This window comes from Salmo salar, chromosome 12 (assembly GCF_965601325.2).
Source record: "Salmo salar chromosome 12, fSalSal1, whole genome shotgun sequence".
In the NCBI taxonomy this organism is placed as follows: Eukaryota; Metazoa; Chordata; class Actinopteri; order Salmoniformes; family Salmonidae; genus Salmo; species Salmo salar.
This window is the reverse complement of record NC_138302.1, coordinates 3863162-3882019: the sequence shown is the minus strand read 5'-3', so window position 1 is coordinate 3882019 and position 18858 is coordinate 3863162. Positions and strand designations below refer to the sequence as shown.

Here is an 18858-nt window from a genome sequence, read left to right as displayed (position 1 = left end):
GCAGTTAACCCACAGTTCCCCGGTAAGCCATCATTGTAAATAAGAATTTGTTCTTAACTGACTTGACAAGTTAAATAAATGTAAAAAATTACCCATACAGATTTCCTTGTATCACCGGGGGAGGGACGACCAGTACGAAAATAAATGCACTCACTAAGGTTAATGACGCAAATGTAAAAAATAAACATTTCTACTCTTACTACTTTCATCCTGTTATCTCTGCCAACAATCTGACCCATTTCTTCAGAATCAATGTTTTAATTTCCCCTTCTACACAACTCCACCTGTATATCCTTTAATATTAATATCCACTGCTCTTGTTGCTAATTATATCTACGATATAATGTCCGTTAAACTCCTGTATGAGCCAGGAAATCCAACAAAACTGAACATCGATACCATCTCTCTGTAAGCCAATCAACAGCGTCATTATTTCTACCCCATAAATCCTCAAGTTTCTGACTCTCCAGATCTTATTAAAGCACACAAAACTGATGCAGTCCCAACATCATATCACTAGTCTTCCTGGTTGCACCTCCTCTATCCACTACTAAACTGATGCAGTCCCAACATCATATCACTAGTCTTCCTGGTTGCACCCCCTCTATCCACTACTAAACTGATGCAGTCCCAACATCATATCACTAGTCTTCCTGGTTGCACCTCCTCTATCCCCTACAAAACTGATGCAGTCCCAACATCATATCACTAGTCTTCCTGGTTGCACCTCCTCTATCCACTACAAAACTGATGCAGTCCCAACATATTGCTAGTCTTCCTGGTTGCACCTCCTCTATCCACTACAAAACTGATGCAGTCCCATCATATTTACGAGTCTTCCTGGTTGCACCTCGTCTATCCACTACAAAACTGATGCAGTCCCAACATATTTCTAGTCTTACTGGGTGCACCTCCTCTATCCACTACTAAACTGATGCAGTCCCCAACATCATATTACTAGTCTTCTTGGTTGCACCTCCTCTATCCACTACTAAACTGATGCAGTACCAACACCATATCACTAGTCTTCCTGGTTGCACCTCCTCTATCCACTACAAAACTGATGCAGTCCCCAACATCATATTACTAGTCTTCCTGGTTGTACCTCCTCTATTAACTACTAAACTGATGCAGTCCCATCATATCACTAGTCTTCCTGGTTGCACCTCCTCTATCCACTACTAAACTGATGCAGTCCCAACATCATATCACTAGTCTTCCTGGTTGCACCTCCTCTATCCACTACTAAAGTGATGCAGTCCCCAACATATCACTAGTCTTCTTGGTTGCACCTCCTCTATCCACTACTAAACTGATGCAGTCCCCAACACCATCTTACTAGTCTTCTTGGTTGCACCTCCTCTATCCACTACTAAACTGATGCAGTACCAACATCATATCACTAGTCTTCCTGGTTGCACCTCCTCTATCCACTACAAAACGGATGCAGTCCCCAACATCATATTACTAGTCTTCCTGGTTGCACCTCCTCTATTAACTACTAAACTGATGCAGTCCCATCATATCACTAGTCTTCCTGGTTGCACCTCCTCTATCCACTACAAAACTGATGCAGACCCGACATCATATTGCTAGTCTTCTTGGTTGCACCTCCTCTATCCACTACTAAACTGATGCAGTCCCAACATCATATCACTTGTCTTCCTGGTTGCACCTCCTCTATCCACTACTAAAGTGATGCAGTCCCCAACATATCACTAGTCTTCTTGGTTGCACCTCCTCTATCCACTACTAAACTGATGCAGTCCCAACATCATATCACTAGTCTTCCTGGTTGCACCTCCTCTATCCACTACAAAACTGATGCAGTCCCAACATATTTCTAGTCTTCCTGGTTGCACCTCCTCTATCCACTACAAAACTGATGCAGTCCCCAACATATGTCTAGTCTTCCTGGTTGCACCTCCTCTATCCATTACTAAACTGATGCAGTCCCAACATATTTCTAGTCTTCCTGGTTGCACCTCCTCTATCCACTACTAAACTGATGCAGTCCCCAGTATCATATAACTAGTCTTCCTGGTTGCACCTCCTCTATCCACTACTAAACTGATGCAGTCCCAACATCATATCACTAGTCTTCTTGGTTGCACCTCTTCTATCCACTACTAAACTGATGCAGTCCCATCATATCACTAGTCTTCCTGGTTGCACCTCCTCTATCCACTACTAAACTGATGCAGTCCCAACATATTTCTAGTCTTCTTGGTTGCACCTCCTCTATCCTCTACAAAACTGATGCAGTTCCAACATATTACTAGTCTTCCTGGTTGCACCTCCTCTATCCACTACTAAACTGATGCAGTCCCCAACATCATATCACTAGTCTTCCTGGTTGCACCTCCTCTATCCACTACAATACTGATGCAGTCCCCAACATCATATTACTAGTCTTACTGGGTGCACCTCCTCTATCCACTACTAAAGTGATGCAGTCCCATCATATCACTAGTCTTCCTGGTTGCACCTCCTCTATCCACTACTAAACTGATGCAGTCCCAACATATTTTCTAGTCTTACTGGGTGCACCTCCTCTATCCACTACTAAAGTGATGCAGTCCCATCATATCACTAGTCTTCCTGGTTGCACCTCCTCTATCCACTACTAAAGTGATGCAGTCCCATCATATCACTAGTCTTCTTGGTTGCACCTCCTCTATCCACTACTAAACTGATGCAGTCCCAACATCATATCACTAGTCTTCCTGGTTGCAACTCCTCTATCCACTACAAAACTGATGCAGTCCCCAACATATTACTAGTCTTCCTGGTTGCACCTCCTCTATCCACTACAAAACTGATGCAGTCCCAACATCATATCACTAGTCTTCCTGGTTGCACCTCCTCTATCCACTTCTAAACTGATGCAGTCCCAACATCATATCACTAGTCTTCTTGGTTGCACCTCCTCTATCCACTACTAAACTGATGCAGTCCCATCATATCACTAGTCTTCCTGGTTGCACCTCCTCTATCCACTACTAAACTGATGCAGTCCCAACATATTTCTAGTCTTCTTGGTTGCACCTCCTCTATCCTCTACAAAACTGATGCAGTCCCCAACATCATATCACTAGTCTTCCTGGTTGCACCTCCTCTATCCACTACTAAACTGAGGCAGTCCCAACATCATATCACTAGTCTTCCTGGTTGCACCTCCTCTATCCACTACTAAACTGATGCAGTCCCCAATATCATATAACTAGTCTTCCTGGTTGCACCTCCTCTATCCACTACTAAACTGATGCAGTCCCAACATCATATCACTAGTCTTCTTGGTTGCGCCTCCTCTATCCACTACTAAACTGATGCAGTCCCATCATATCACTAGTCTTCCTGGTTGCTCCTCCTCTATCCACTACTAAAGTGATGCAGTCCCATCATATCACTAGTCTTCTTGGTTGCACCTCCTCTATCCACTACTAAACTGATGCAGTCCCAATATATTTTCTAGTCTTCCTGGTTGCACCTCCTCTATCCACTACTAAACTGATGCAGTCCCCAACATCATATCACTAGTCTTCCTGGTTGCACCTCCTCTATCCACTACTAAACTGATGCAGTCCCCAACATCATATCACTAGTCTTCCTGGTTGCACCTCCTCTATCCACTACTAAACTGATGCAGTCCCCAACATCATAATTCTAGTCTTCCTGGTTGCACCTCCTCTATCCACTACTAAACTGAGGCAGTCCCAACATCATATCACTAGTCTTCCTGGTTGCACCTCCTCTATCCACAACTAAACTGATGCAGTCCCCAACATCATATCACTAGTCTTCCTGGTTGCACCTCCTCTATCCACTACTAAACTGATGCAGTCCCCAACATCATATCACTAGTCTTCTTGGGTGCACCTCCTCTATCCACTACTAAACTGATGCAGTACCAACATCATATCACTAGTCTTCCTGGTTGCACCTCCTCTATCCACTACAAAACTGATGCAGTCCCCAACATCATATCACTAGTCTTCTTGGGTGCACCTCCTCTATCCATTGTAATCCAACAATTATCTCAACCATTTCTGTTGAATATAGAGATAAATCAAGTGTTAGTCTCTTATACAGATTAACATGGAACTCAGGAATAAATACACCTGCTTCTGTAAACTCTTTTCATGGGATCCTCGGAACCGTCTGTGTAACTCAGAAATACACCTGCGTCTGTAAACTCTTTTCATGGGATCCTTGGAACCGTCTGTGTAACTCAGAAATACACCTGCTTCTGTAAACTCTTTTCATGGGATCCTTGGAACCGTCTGTGTAACTCAGAAATACACCTGCTTCTGTAAACTCTTTTCATGGTATCCTTGGAACCGCCCGTGTAACTCAGAAATACACCTGCTTCTGTAAACTCTTTTCATGGGATCCTTGGAACCGTCCGTGTAACTCAGAAATACACCTGCTTCTGTAAACTCTTTTCATGGGATCCTTGGAACCGTCCGTGTAACTCATAAATACACCTGCTTCTGTAAACTCTTTTCATGGGATCCTTGGAACCGTCCGTGTAACTCATAAATACACCTGCTTCTGTAAACTCTTTTCACGGGATCCTTGGAACCGTCCGTGTAACTCATAAATACACCTGCTTCTGTAAACTCTTTTCATGGGATCCTTGGAACCGTCTGTGTAACTCAGAAATACACCTGCTTCTGTAAACTCTTTTCATGGGATCCTTGGAACCGTCTGTGTAACTCAGAAATACACCTGCTTCTGTAAACTCTTTTCATGGGATCCTTGGAACCGTCTGTGTAACTCAGAAATACACCTGCTTCTGTAAACTCTTTTCATGGGATCCTTGGAACCGTCTGTGTAACTCAGAAATACACCTGCTTCTGTAAACTCTTTTCATGGGATCCTTGGAACCGTCTGTGTACACTGCAAGGCAATAATTAAACTTGATTACTAATACAGTACCAATCAAAAGTTTGGACACGCCTACTCATTCAAGGGTTTTTCTTTATTTTTACTATTTTCTACATTTTAAAATTATAGTGAAGAGATCAAAACTGTGAATTAACACATATGGAATCAAATAGGGCTATCTTCTGTATATCACCCTTACCTTGTCACAACACAACTGATTGGGCTCAAACTCATTAAGAAGGAAATAAATTCCACAAATTAACTTTTAACAAGGGCACACCTGTTCATTGAAATGCATTACAGGTGACTACCACATGAAGCTGGTTGAGAGAATGCCAAGAGTGTGCAAAGCTGTCATCAAAGCAAAGGGTGGCTACTTTGAAGAATCTTGTTTAACACTTTTTTTGTTGTTGGTTACTACATGATTCCATGTGTTATTTCATATTTTTTGATGTCTTCACTATTATTATACAATGTAGAAAATAGTACAATATTAAGAAAAACCCTTGAATGAGTAGGTGTGTCCAAACTTTTGACTGGTACTGTATATATTTACAAAAATATATATAAATGGGGGGATTGGAAATGATGCAGACAATTACATGGATGGAAGCTACAATCTATCTGCAATATTAAAGCTGATCTACCCCTTAACAAAATGAATAAGGCTGTACAGTGCAATATGAACATCCAATACACACAATAGACTGACTGGGATGGGGGATTTCCCACAATCCCACAATACGGACATCGCTGAGTAGACTGATTTACATTTTTAAAAAAATTGTCATTTTAGCAGACGCTCTTATCCAGAGCGACTTACAGTAGTGAATACATAGATTTCATTTCATGCATTTTTATTTTATTTTGACTGATACAATTCATACTGTAGGTAAGGCTGTACAGTGACGTAGAAGTATGGCGTCAATTCAATTCTGATGTCTAATATCATCCATAATGCGTTTTCAACTGATAAAAAAAATAAAATAATAATAAATAAAGTCAAATTAACTAATTATTGTATTTTGTTGAATTTATATAACAACATTCCAACCTTGTTTAGCTTTATCTAGTCCAAATATGGCATGATTTCACAATTTGTATCCGTATACATCCCTCCTTTCAGTGAGGGACATTTATTTTGTAAAGCAAACCGCCGATTCCAACCGATGAGTGTAAATATGAACGGCGGGAGACCGACCGACCCCCTCTATATTGAACCACGGAAGTTCAGAGCGCTAAATTCCAGCTAAAATTCGAGACGACAGTTAAGCCTAACTATACTGACCGAAAAATATAAAACGCAACACAATTGCAAAGATTTCTTTTACTGAGTTACAGTTCATAGAAGAAAATCAATCAATTGAAAGCCCTAATCTCCCTAATCTATGGATTTCACATGACTGGGCAGAGGCACAGCCATGGGTGGGAATGGGAGGGCATAGGCCCACCCACTAGGGAGCCAGGCCCAGCCAATCAGAAATTGTTTTCCCCCCCACAAAATAGCTTTATTACATACAGAAATACTCCTCAGCACCTCCCCCCCTCCCCTCCCGCAGGTGAAGACGATGGATGTGGAGGTCCTGGCGCTGGCGTGTTCGGTTGTGAGGCCGGTTGGACGTACATCCATATTCTCAACAAAAAAAAAGACCTTGGAGGCAGCTTATGGTAGAGAAATGAACATTCAACAGCTCTGTTTGACATTCCTGCAGTCAGCATGCCAATTGCACGCTCCCCAAAAAAACTTGAGACATCTGTGGCATTAAAACTGCACATTTTAGAGTGCAGTTTTTAAATGTCCCCCAGCACAAGGTGCACCTGTGTAATGATCATGCTGTTTAAATCAGCTTCTTGATATACCACACCTGGTCAGGTGGTTCAATTATCTTGGCAAACGAGAAATGCTGAACAAAATTTGAGAGGGGGGGGAAAAAGAAGCTTTTTTTGTGATATTTTATTTCAGCTCATGAAACATAGGGACCAACACTGTTGTGTTTACATTTTTTGTTCAGTATACTTACTAAAACATGGAGAGGACAGTTACTTACAGAAAGCTTCTAATGAGAACAACAGCAGTAAATAGAGGTATTAGACTGAAAAGATATGAGGTCATTTCGTCAACCTTGTGAAGATCTACACGCTCAGAAGTTTCTCATTCAACGTATTTGCTGTTACTTCACTCAATCCTGTTTTAAATCTCCCTTCATAACTGTTACATCACTCAATCCAGTTTTAAAATCTCCCTTCCTGTTTTGAATCTCCCTTCCTGTTTTAAAATCTCCCTTCTTGTTTTAAATCTCCCTTCCTGTTTCGAATCTCCCTTCCTGTTTTAAAATCTCCCTTCCTGTTTTAAAATCTCCCTTCCTGTTTTAAAATCTCCCTTCCTGTTTTAAAATCTCCCTTCCTGTTTTAAAATCTCCCTTCCTGTTTTAAATCTCCCTTCCTGTTTTAAATCTCCCTTCCTGTTTTGACATTCCCTTCCTGTTTTGACATTCCCTTCCTGTTTTGACATTCCCTGAGATATGATCCTATGTTACTTCACTCAACCCTGTTTTAAATTCAACCTCACGGTCTGAAATGAAAACAACACAGTGGAGAACTAGCAACAACATTTTATTGAATAATCTAAACAAGAAATGAAATTAAATGACTTTTAATATTGTGTAAGCTCTCGTTGTTATAATGTCTCCATCAGGAGTCTGAATCAACAACCTGTGTGTGTGTGTGTGTGTGTGTCTGTGGTGTGTATAAATGTGAGAAAGTCGAACATTCTTCAGAAGACAGCTCCCCTCCTTCCATCTGACTGTCAGAGGTCAAACCCCTCGTCTTTCCTCGTGCACTTCCTCATCCTTCTTTAAAACGGACCTCAGCTGCTTCATACCCTGCAGCGTCATACATCATACGCAGCGCGACAAAGTGGGAGGCGAGCGGCGATGTGTTCTTCCGAGTATCAATCGGTTTGTTCTCGACTGTTAAATGGCGTACAAGTGCATCTTTGTAATCTAAACGCGTCGTCTCTGGATATGTTATTTTACTAGAGGTTTGTCTGGCCGTCCGTTCCGTTCCTGGTCATCCCCGGCGAACGTGTCAGACTCCTGGTACTGCACCTCGATCTCTTCAGGGTTGATGCTTCGTTCCTGGTCCTCCCCGTCGAACGTGTCAGACTCCTGGTACTGCACCTCGATCTCTTCAGGGTTGGTGCTTCGTTCCTGGTCCTCCCCGTCGAACGTGTCGGACTCCTGGTACTGCACCTCGATCTCTTCAGGGTTGGTGCTTCGTTCCTCTCCCTACCCGGCGAACGTGTCAGACTCCTGGTACTGCACCTCGATCTCTTCAGGGTTGGTGCTTCGTTCGGAGACGGAGTCGCCCTCTCTCGTCTTCCTCTTTCTGGAGGTGGAGGGCTGGTTCTCTGCGGCGACAGTGGTGTGGTATCTTCTCCCTTCGACGCCGTCTCAAGGAAGGCGCTGGTTTCACCGGCTTTGGAAGGATTCATCGCGTAACGTTTGTCTTTCACCTGGCTGTCGTGGCACATGAAGTCGGCCAGCATTTCCCTGTCGGCATTCGGGAGAACGTTTTTGACCTGTTAAGACACAAACAAGACAGATAAAAGATGATATTTTAGTCAATGGTTTTCAGACAGCCGTGGCATAGAATATTTTTATTTATATCACCCCCCCATCTGACTGACATGACTGACAATGGAAGTCCGCAGCTCGGTGAAGTTAGGGCTTTCAGGCAGGCCCATCTCCTTCCACGCCTCTTTCAGGTAGACCGGTAGATTCCTGATCTCAGTGTTGGTGGAATTGAAAAAAAAGTGCTGGGCTTTCTTTCCCCCTGGGAGGAAGTGCTTGAATTTCAGGAAGTCTGAAAACCAAGTGTACTCTTCTTTGGTCAGCGACATCTGGATCGTGGTTTCCATTTGTTGTGTGTTTCCCACCTGTTAGGAAATGAAAAAAACAAAAAAAACAAACAGGCATTAACGCTGCGGTGCCTGCAGTCGTTTCCAAAAACCAACCAATCACGTTCAGGTGTACAGTTATAGACTTACGTTGGATCACATAGGTCCCAGACAGGCCCCACTGGGCCACGTTCAGATGTACAGTTATAGACTTACTTTGATCAGAGAGGTCCCAGACAGGCCCCACTGGGCCACGTTCAGATGTACAGTTATAGACTTACGTTGATCAGACAGGTCCCAGACAGGCCCCACTGGGCCTCCTCCACCTCCTTCACCGTCATGTTTCTATACAGGCCCGGGCTGTGGCCGTACATGGAGGTAAAATAGGCACACAGAAATCCGTAAAACCGGTTCTGGTTCCTCTGTGTCCTCGTTTCTTCCAAGATTTCTGTTGGAACATGAGAATAAAAACAGGATAGCTTCCATAATGTCCTGTATACGTCTATAATAATAACAGACAGCTTCCATAATGTCCTGTAAACATCTATAATAATAACAGACAGCTTCCATAATGTCCTGTAAACATCTATAATAACAGACAGCTTCCACAATGTCCTGTAAACATCTATAATAATAACAGACAGCTTCCACAATGTCCTGTAAACATCTATAATAATAACAGACAGCTTCCATAATGTCCTGTAAACATCTATAATAATAACAGACAGCTTCCATAATGTCCTGTAAACATCTATAATAATAACAGACAGCTTCCATAATGTCCTGTAAACATCTATAATAATAACAGACAGCTTCCATAATGTCCTGTAAACATCTATAATAACAACAGACAGCTTCCATAATGTCCTGTAAACATCTATAATAATAACAGACAGCTTCCATAATGTCCTGTAAACATCTATAATAATAACAGACAGCTTCCATGATGTCCTGTAAACATCTATAATAATAACAGACAGCTTCCATAATGTCCTGTAAACATCTATAATAACAGACAGCTTCCATAATGTCCTGTAAACATCTATAATAATAACAGACAGCTTCCATAATGTCCTGTAAACATCTATAATAATAACAGACAGCTTCCATAATGTCCTGTAAACATCTATAATAACAACAGACAGCTTCCATAATGTCCTGTAAACATCTATAATAATAACTGACAGCTTCCATAATGTCCTGTAAACATCTATAATAATAACAGACAGCTTCCATAATGTCCTGTAAACATCTCTGACGTCTATAATAACAACAGACAGCTTCCATAATGTCCTGTAAACATCTATAATAACAGACAGCTTCCATAATGTCCTGTAAACATCTCTGACGTCTATAATAACAACAGACAGCTTCCATAATGTCCTGTAAACATCTCTGACGTCTATAATAACAACAGACAGCTTCCATAATGTCCTGTAAACATCTCTGACGTCTATAATAACAACAGACAGCTTCCACAATGTCCTGTAAACATCTCTGACGTCTATAATAACAACAGACAGCTTCCATAATGTCCTGTAAACATCTATAATAACAACAGACAGCTTCCATAATGTCCTGTAAACATCTATAATAACAACAGACAGCTTCCATAATGTCCTGTAAACATCTATAATAACAACAGACAGCTTCCATAATGTCCTGTAAACATCTATAATAATAACAGACAGCTTCCATAATGTCCTGTAAACATCTATAATAATAACAGACAGCTTCCACAATGTCCTGTAAACATCTATAATAATAACAGACAGCTTCCATGATGTCCTGTAAACATCTATAATAATAACAGACAGCTTCCATAATGTCCTGTAAACATCTATAATAACAGACAGCTTCCATAATGTCCTGTAAACATCTATAATAATAACAGACAGCTTCCATAATGTCCTGTAAACATCTATAATAATAACAGACAGCTTCCATAATGTCCTGTAAACATCTATAATAATAACAGACAGCTTCCATAATGTCCTGTAAACATCTATAATAATAACAGACAGCTTCCACAATGTCCTGTAAACATCTATAATAATAACAGACAGCTTCCATGATGTCCTGTAAACATCTATAATAATAACAGACAGCTTCCATAATGTCCTGTAAACATCTATAATAATAACAGACAGCTTCCATAATGTCCTGTAAACATCTATAATAATAACAGACAGCATAATGTCCTGTAAACATCTATAATAATAACAGACAGCTTCCATAATGTCCTGTAAACATCTCTGATGTCTATAATAACAACAGACAGCTTCCACAATGTCCTGTAAACATCTCTGGCGTCTATAATAACAACAGACAGCTTCCACAATGTCCTGTAAACATCTATAATAATAACAGACAGCTTCCATAATGTCCTGTAAACATCTATAATAATAACAGACAGCTTCCATGATGTCCTGTAAACATCTATAATAATAACAGACAGCTTCCATAATGTCCTGTAAACATCTATAATAACAACAGACAGCTTCCATAATGTCCTGTAAACATCTATAATAATAACAGACAGCTTCCATAATGTCCTGTAAACATCTATAATAATAACAGACAGCTTCCATAATGTCCTGTAAACATCTATAATAACAACAGACAGCTTCCATAATGTCCTGTAAACATCTATAATAACAGACAGCTTCCATAATGTCCTGTAAACATCTATAATAATAACAGACAGCTTCCATAATGTCCTGTAAACATCTCTGACGTCTATAATAACAACAGACAGCTTCCATAATGTCCTGTAAACATCTCTGACGTCTATAATAACAGACAGCTTCCACAATGTCCTGTAAACATCTCTGACGTCTATAATAACAACAGACAGCTTCCATAATGTCCTGTAAACATCTATAATAACAACAGACAGCTTCCATAATGTCCTGTAAACATCTATAATAATAACAGACATTAATGTCCTGTAAACATCTATAATAACAACAGACAGCTTCCATAATGTCCTGTAAACATCTCTGACGGCTAGAAGAGTGGAATAACAGATGGTATCACAGATTGAGAGAAAAAAACAACTTACTCAGCACTTGAGGGATCTTGACCTTGGCAAGAGACTGGCATTCCAGCAGGCTCTTTATAGACACCACCTTGCCTTCCTTCCTGGAAACGGGTCGTTTCACGGACTCGTTAATCTCCTTCATTGCCCGGTTGATCTCCTTCCAATGGTTTTTGGTCAGCCGGCTACCAGGCGGAGGCGTCTCCTCGGAGTATTGGAGAAACGCACCGATCGTCGAGGCGTAGTGGTTGACCGTGGCGACGGCCTTGTTCTTCTGAAGAGTCTGAAACCATCTAAACACACACACACACACACACACACACACACACACACACACACACACACACACACACACACACACACACACACACACACACACACACACACACACACACACACACACACACACACACACACATCAATGAGTGTATTGTTAATGAACGCCGATGAGACTAAAGAGATAGACAGATCCTCTGCTCACCTCCTCATGTTGTCGTGGTTCGTCAGGAAAGTGAGAGCGGATGGATAAAACTCATCCTTCGCCATGTACGTCAAAAATTGCTGCACCATCTTGATCTTTGCGGCACAATCTTGCTTCAGTTTATTGTTTGGATTTGGACCTTCACAGGTCTTCCTGAACCCCTCTATAAACACACCTAATCAAAGAAACATAACATTTTGGATTGGGGCCTTCACAGGTCTTCCTGAACCCTTCTATAAACACACCTAATCAAAGAAACATAACATTTTGGATTGGGGCCTTCACAGGTCTTCCTGAACCCTTCTATAAACACACCTAATCAAAGAAACATAACATTTTGGATTGGGGCCTTCACAGGTCTTCCTGAACCCTTCTATAAACACACCTAATCAAAGAAACATAACATTTTGGATTGGGGCCTTCACAGGTCTTCCTGAACCCTTCTATAAACACACCTAATCAAAGAAACATAACATTTTGGATTGGGGCCTTCACAGGTCTTCCTGAACCCTTCTATAAACACACCTAATCAAAGAAACATAACATTTTGGATTGGGGCCTTCACAGGTCTTCCTGAACCCTTCTATAAACACACCTAATCAAAGAAACATTACATTTAGGACTTTATTAAAACAGATCTCACAAGGCAACATAAATCAGACAGGCTGTTTTTTCCTAATCCGTTTCAAACACAAATAAATTTGAAGGCAGAGAAGCATTTGATTCTATTTAGATTTTAATAGTCCACCTGCACAGTCAGGACAGACAGAACTGTAGGTACGGTGAAATTGTTATGGTCTGTGCTCCAACAGGCTAGACTGAGCGGACGACGGGTGGGTTTCTGGGGAAGAGTGAAGCAGGCCAGATGCAGAGGAGGACGGGTGGGGGTCTGGGGAAAAGTGAAGCAGGCTAGACGCAGCAGAGGACGGGTGGGGGTCTGGGGAAGAGTGAAGCAGGCCAGACACAGAGGAGGACGGGTGGGGGTCTGGGGAAGAGTGAAGCAGGCTAGACGCAGCAGAGGACGGGTGGGGGTCTGGGGAAGAGTGAAGCAGGCCAGACACAGAGGAGGACGGGTGGGGGTCTGGGGAAGAGTGAAGCAGGCTAGACGCAGCAGAGGACGGGTGGGGGTCTGGGGAAGAGTGAAGCAGGCCAGACACAGAGGAGGACGGGTGGGGGTCTGGGGAAGAGTGAAGCAGGCTAGACGCAGCAGAGGACGGGTGGGGGTCTGGGGAAGAGTGAAGCAGGCCAGACACAGAGGAGGACGGGTGGGGGTCTGGGGAAGAGTGAAGCAGGCTAGACACAGCGGAGGACCCTAAAGTTTACAGGACCTTCAGAAAGTATTCACAGTGCTTGACTTTTTCCACTTATTGTCGTGTCACAGCTTGAATTTAACATTAATTAAAACTTTATATTTTCTTTGTCACTGGTCTTCACACAACACCCCAATAATGTCAAGTTTTTCACTTTTTTTTCATGCAAATTAATTAAAAATGAAAAGCTGAAATGTGATGAGTCAATACGTTTTCAAACCCTTATGTTATGTTCAGCCTAGGAGTAAAAATGTCTCTTAACAAGTTTATTTAACCCTTATTTTACCAGGTATAAGATAAGTTGCATGGACTCACTGTGTTTTAAAATTATTTTTTGAATGACTACATCACCTCAAGTCGAGCAGTGAATTTCAAACACAGATTCAACCACAAAGACCAAGGAGGTTTTTTCCCAATGCCTCGCAAAGAAAGGCACCTATTGGTAAATGGGTAAAAACTAAATGTGAGTTACCACTCTCCATATTTTCAAGCATAGTTGTGGCTGCGTCATGTTATGGGTATACTTGTCATTGTTAAGGACTGGAGAGTTTTTCAGGATAAAAAATAAATAAAACAGAACGGAGCTAAGCACAGACAAAAATCCTAGAGGAAAACCTGGTTCAGTCTGCTTTCCACCAGACACTGGGAGATGAATTCCCCTTTCAGAAGGACAATAACCTAAAACACAAGGCCAAATCTACACTGAACTTGCTTACCAAGAAGACAGTGAATGTTTCTGAGTGGGCCGAGTTACAGTTTTGACTTAAATCTGACTTAAATGGTTGTCTAGCAATGATCAACAAACAATTTGACAAAACTTGGCGAATTTTGAAAAAGAATAATGGGTAAAATGTTTCACAATCTAAGTGTGAAAAGCTCTTAGAGATTTACCCAGAAAGACTCACAGCTGTAATCGCTCTTAGAGACTTACCCAGAAAGACTCACAGCTGTAATCGCTGCCAAAAGGTGATTTTAAATGGATTTACTCAGGGGTGTGAATACTTATGTAAATGAAAATATTTCTGTATTTAATTTTCAATAAATTTGCAAACATTACTACTACAAACATGTTTTCATGTTGTCATAATGGGGTCTGTAGATGCGGGGGAGAAAAATCGATTTCATCCATTTTAAATTCAAGATGTAACAAAAACAAAAAATGTGGAATCAGTCAAGGGGTGTGAATACTGTCTGAAGGCTCTGTAACTGTGGATCTCAAACACATTTCTAACAACGTGAACAAAACAACAAACAAAAACAAAAAACAGTTGGCCTTTTAGGCTTTTCCAAATACTTTTCAAAAATAACAACACTATTTAAAGACAGTACTTACTCAGAGCAGAGCCCGGGAAGGGAATTTGGCTGCTCGATCCAGGCGCCGTGTCCTCCTCTGTCTGAGCCCCTGAACCCACGTCTTGGTCCTCCTGCAGCTCCCCTTGTTCTGTGTCTGACGCAAGAGGAGACGGCTCGGTCTGAAACCTGGACCTCGCATTTGCCGTCCTCGCCCCGACACTCGTCTTCTGCCTTTTCAGTAGTTGGTACCTCTTCCTCGCTCTATTCAATTCAGAGATCAGCTTTAGGTTGTCCTCTCTAACGGATCGGATGGTCTCACTTATCTTGGTCAGGGCTTCATCCCGCTCTTGCAAAGCTTTCCGCAGCCTCAAGATCGGCGCTTGGCAGTGGCAGGAATAAGCTTCGCAGCTCATGTCCTCCTCCTCCTCCTCCTCCTCCCCTTCCAAAGGAGTCAGCAGCGAATCTAAAGAGTCGTCCTCCTCTTCTTGCTTCGCACCACCGTCCGCGATATCCAAACGGGTGGCCAGCGGTACGACAGGGTTGGACGCCCTCAACGTGGCCAGCCGCTCCATGGTCAGCCGTCTCCTAAGTTCCTCTAAAGCTCGTCTCCTCTGCGATCTGTTGAGCTCCGTGTGGGACTCCATGTGTCGATCCAGTCTACTGACGCGTGTGGAACATCCCGTCACTGGACACGTTTCCTTTCTGATATTGACGCGGCCAGACTGCCAATTACAAAGGAGGATCCTCTCCTCCGTGTTCCTTACGTTGTGCGTGTTCCTCAGGTGCTGACTGAAGCCGACCACCACCTTGGGGCAAAGCGGACAGGAACGTACTGCAGAACGCACCGGAAACTTCTCTAGTACGAACAACAACAAAAAGAACAGCAAAAAATAAAAAAATAAAAATAAAAAAACACACAACACAATCAGTGATCCAATAAAGTAGAATGATCCAGGGTTGATTGGTTGTTGCTTAGAAACAACACCTGAGACCACACCTTCTCACTCTAGAATCTCTTTAACACCGCCTCCCACTCTTCCTCCTCCTCCTCACTAAAACACTCTTCCTCTGTTGTCATCCTGGAGTCAAATCTATTCTAGTTCCTCTCCTCCTCCTCACTAAAACACTCTTCCTCTGTTGTCATCCTGGAGTCAAATCTATTCCAGGTCTCCTCCTCCTCTCTAAAACACTCTTCCTCTGTTGTCAAATCTATTCCAGGTCTCCTCCTCCTCACTAAAACACTCTTCCTCTGTTGTCAAATCTATTCCAGGTCTCCTCCTCCTCCTCACTAAAACACTCTTCCTCTGTTGTCATCCTGGAGTCAAATCTATTCCAGAACTCACTCTTCCTCCTCCTCCTCACTAAAACACTCTTCCTCCTCCTTCCTGTTTTAAAACAGTACTTACTGGTGTTAATCAGGTCTCCTGTCTCCTCCTCTTCCTCCACCAATGTGTCAGTTCTCTCTCCTTCCTCCTTCAGTCCAAAAACTGCATCCTACAAATAAAATCAAATGTTATTGTTCACGTACACATGTTTAGCAACAGATGTTATTGCGGGCGTAGCGAAACGCTTGTGTTTCTAGCTCCGACAGTCCAGTAATATCTAACAACTTCACAACAAATACACACACATCTAAAGTAGAAGGAATGGAATTAGGAATATATAAATATATGGATTAACAACGTCAGCGCGGCATAGACTGAGATACAGTTTATACATATGAGAAATGATACGTAAACATTATTAAAGGGACATTATTAAAGTGGCCAATGATTTCAAGTCTGTGTATGTAGCCAGCAGCCTCTCTGTGTTAGTGATGTTATTTAACAGTCTGATGGCCTTGAGATAGAAGCTGTTTTTCAGTCTGATGGCCTTAAGATAGAAGCTGTTTTTCAGTCTGATGGCCTTGAGATAAAAGCTGTTTTTCAGTCTCTCTGTGCTAGTGATGGCTGTTTAACAGTCTGATGGCCTTGAGATAGAAGCTGTTTTTCTGTCTCTCGGTCCCAGCTTTGATGCAGCTGTACTGACCTCGCCTTCTGGATGGTAGCGGGCTGAACTGGCAGCGTCTCGGGTGGCTGTTGTCCTTGGTGATATTTTGATCCTTCCTGTGGCATCGGGTGGTGTAGGTGTCCTGGAGGGCAGGTCGTTTGCCCCCGGTGATACGTTGGGCAGATCGCACCACCCTCTGGAGAGCCCTGCGGTTGCGGGCGGTGCAGTTGCCGTACCAGGCGGTGACACAGCCCGACAGGATGCTCTCGATGGTGCATCCACTTTCTCTTCCTCCTCAGTCACTCTGAACGCGTCTTCCTCTTCTGTCACTGTCACTTCCATCTCCTCTTCTTTTACTGTAACATCCTCCTCCTCTTTCACTCTGAACGCGTTTTCCTCTTCTTTCACTGAAACGTCTTTCTCTTCTTCTTTCACGGTAACAGCCTCACCCTCTACTTGTTTTTGTATTGTAACAGCCTCCTCTTCCTCTTTGACGAGACCCTCTTTCTCCGTCCAGCAGACCTCCTCCTCCTCCTCCTCTTTAACAGGAGGAGAGTAGTTTTGTGAACTCATGGTCGGGGGACGTTAGCTATGTTAGCTAACTAGCTGGTGAAATAAATAAAACAGCTAGTTAACATGTGAGACTAGCCCAGTTGCTAAGCTATTTGAGCTATTCAGCTTGCTGATTTAGTAACGTACATATGAAATTAAACGAGGGAGGTAACTATCTATACGACAGAAATATGTTTTAAAACACAGTGAATTATATACACTGACAGCGTCTCAACATCTATAATGTTTCGGTTTTGTTGGTTAGAAAACTCCCCGAGGTGTCTGACTGACTGTTGTTGATGACGTCGAGGAAACACCCCGTCCACTACATTATACGTCAAAGACTCATATCCCGCCATCTAGCTGACTGGAGTGTGTGTGTGTGTGTGTGTGTGTGTGTGTGTGTGTGGGGGGGGATATATATGAAATGTCACTTTTTGGTCGAAACAACTAAAATTCACATAGAAATATGTGTTAATAGATCTGTCATTCTCATTGTTAAGCAAGTCTTAAGAAGCGGTAGATTTGTTTATATTTCTATGTTGGTGGCATCGGCCTCTGGTTCCAAATGGTTCCATATTTTTAAATACAGAAATATAAAGTTGTTTTTTCCCACAAGTATTTCACTACACCCGCAATAATAACATTGTCACCAGTGCTGTTTTTTTTTATCGTGATGGTAACACAGTCAACCTTAAACGTGACGTGTTCGTTATAAATACATTGTGATTTAGTTTCGGTACCAAACTCTTTTTTCTTATGATTTTGTCTGCAGAGCATACAGGCTGGCAGTTTATCCGGAGAAGGAGGTGTACGGCGTGTCGTCTCTTCCATAAAGCGCTCATACCCAGAATCAAAAGGCATTTAACATTGGGTTTGAGTTTGAATAAAAACCACTTCATTTAGTAAATCTAGCCTGCTGTTATTTTTTTTTTTACAAGACATAGACCTAATACCTGCGCCTTATGTAATTAAAAAAAAAAAAAATTAAGTATTTGTTAGCTTGCCCGCTATAAAAACAGGTTCAAGCGTAACCAGATAAACTTGTCTTTGAAGACTAAACTACTTTGAACGCGCACTAATCCCGTGTCCCCCTGTCGCCAGACTAGTGACTTCAACTATAACTTTGGCTGACATCTATTGGAAATGAATGGTAACTACACTGGGCATCTAGTTGGCAGAGTCAAAGGAGAATTTATAAATAATATATACCATTCAGCAGACACTTTAATCCAAAGTGAACTGGCTACATGGTAGTGGAAACAGATCATAGAAACAGGATTACAATGTTGATATATCATGGATGGTCAGGACTTGTCTCTATAGCTCTGTCTATGAATTTAAAAGTGGTTACATTTTTCCTCCAGACCCAAAATCTCTCAGCTTTTTTACCAAAAGAGGAGCA

At 42.1% G+C, this 18858-nt stretch overlaps 1 protein-coding gene across 1 annotated transcript; it reads right to left on the bottom strand.

Moving 5' to 3' along the window:
• Positions 1-6781: 6781 nt before the first annotated feature.
• Positions 6782-17757, bottom strand: LOC106563979 (uncharacterized). Its single transcript, XM_045690487.2, has 8 exons — positions 16941-17757; positions 16319-16406; positions 14953-15768; positions 12310-12484; positions 11853-12121; positions 9070-9236; positions 8579-8827; positions 6782-8470 (listed from the first exon to the last, which is right to left on the bottom strand). Exons 1-8 carry the CDS (start codon positions 17472-17474, stop codon positions 7925-7927), a joined length of 2844 nt encoding a protein of 947 aa, XP_045546443.2. The 5' UTR covers positions 17475-17757; the 3' UTR covers positions 6782-7924.
• Between the last annotated feature and the right edge of the window lie 1101 nt (positions 17758-18858).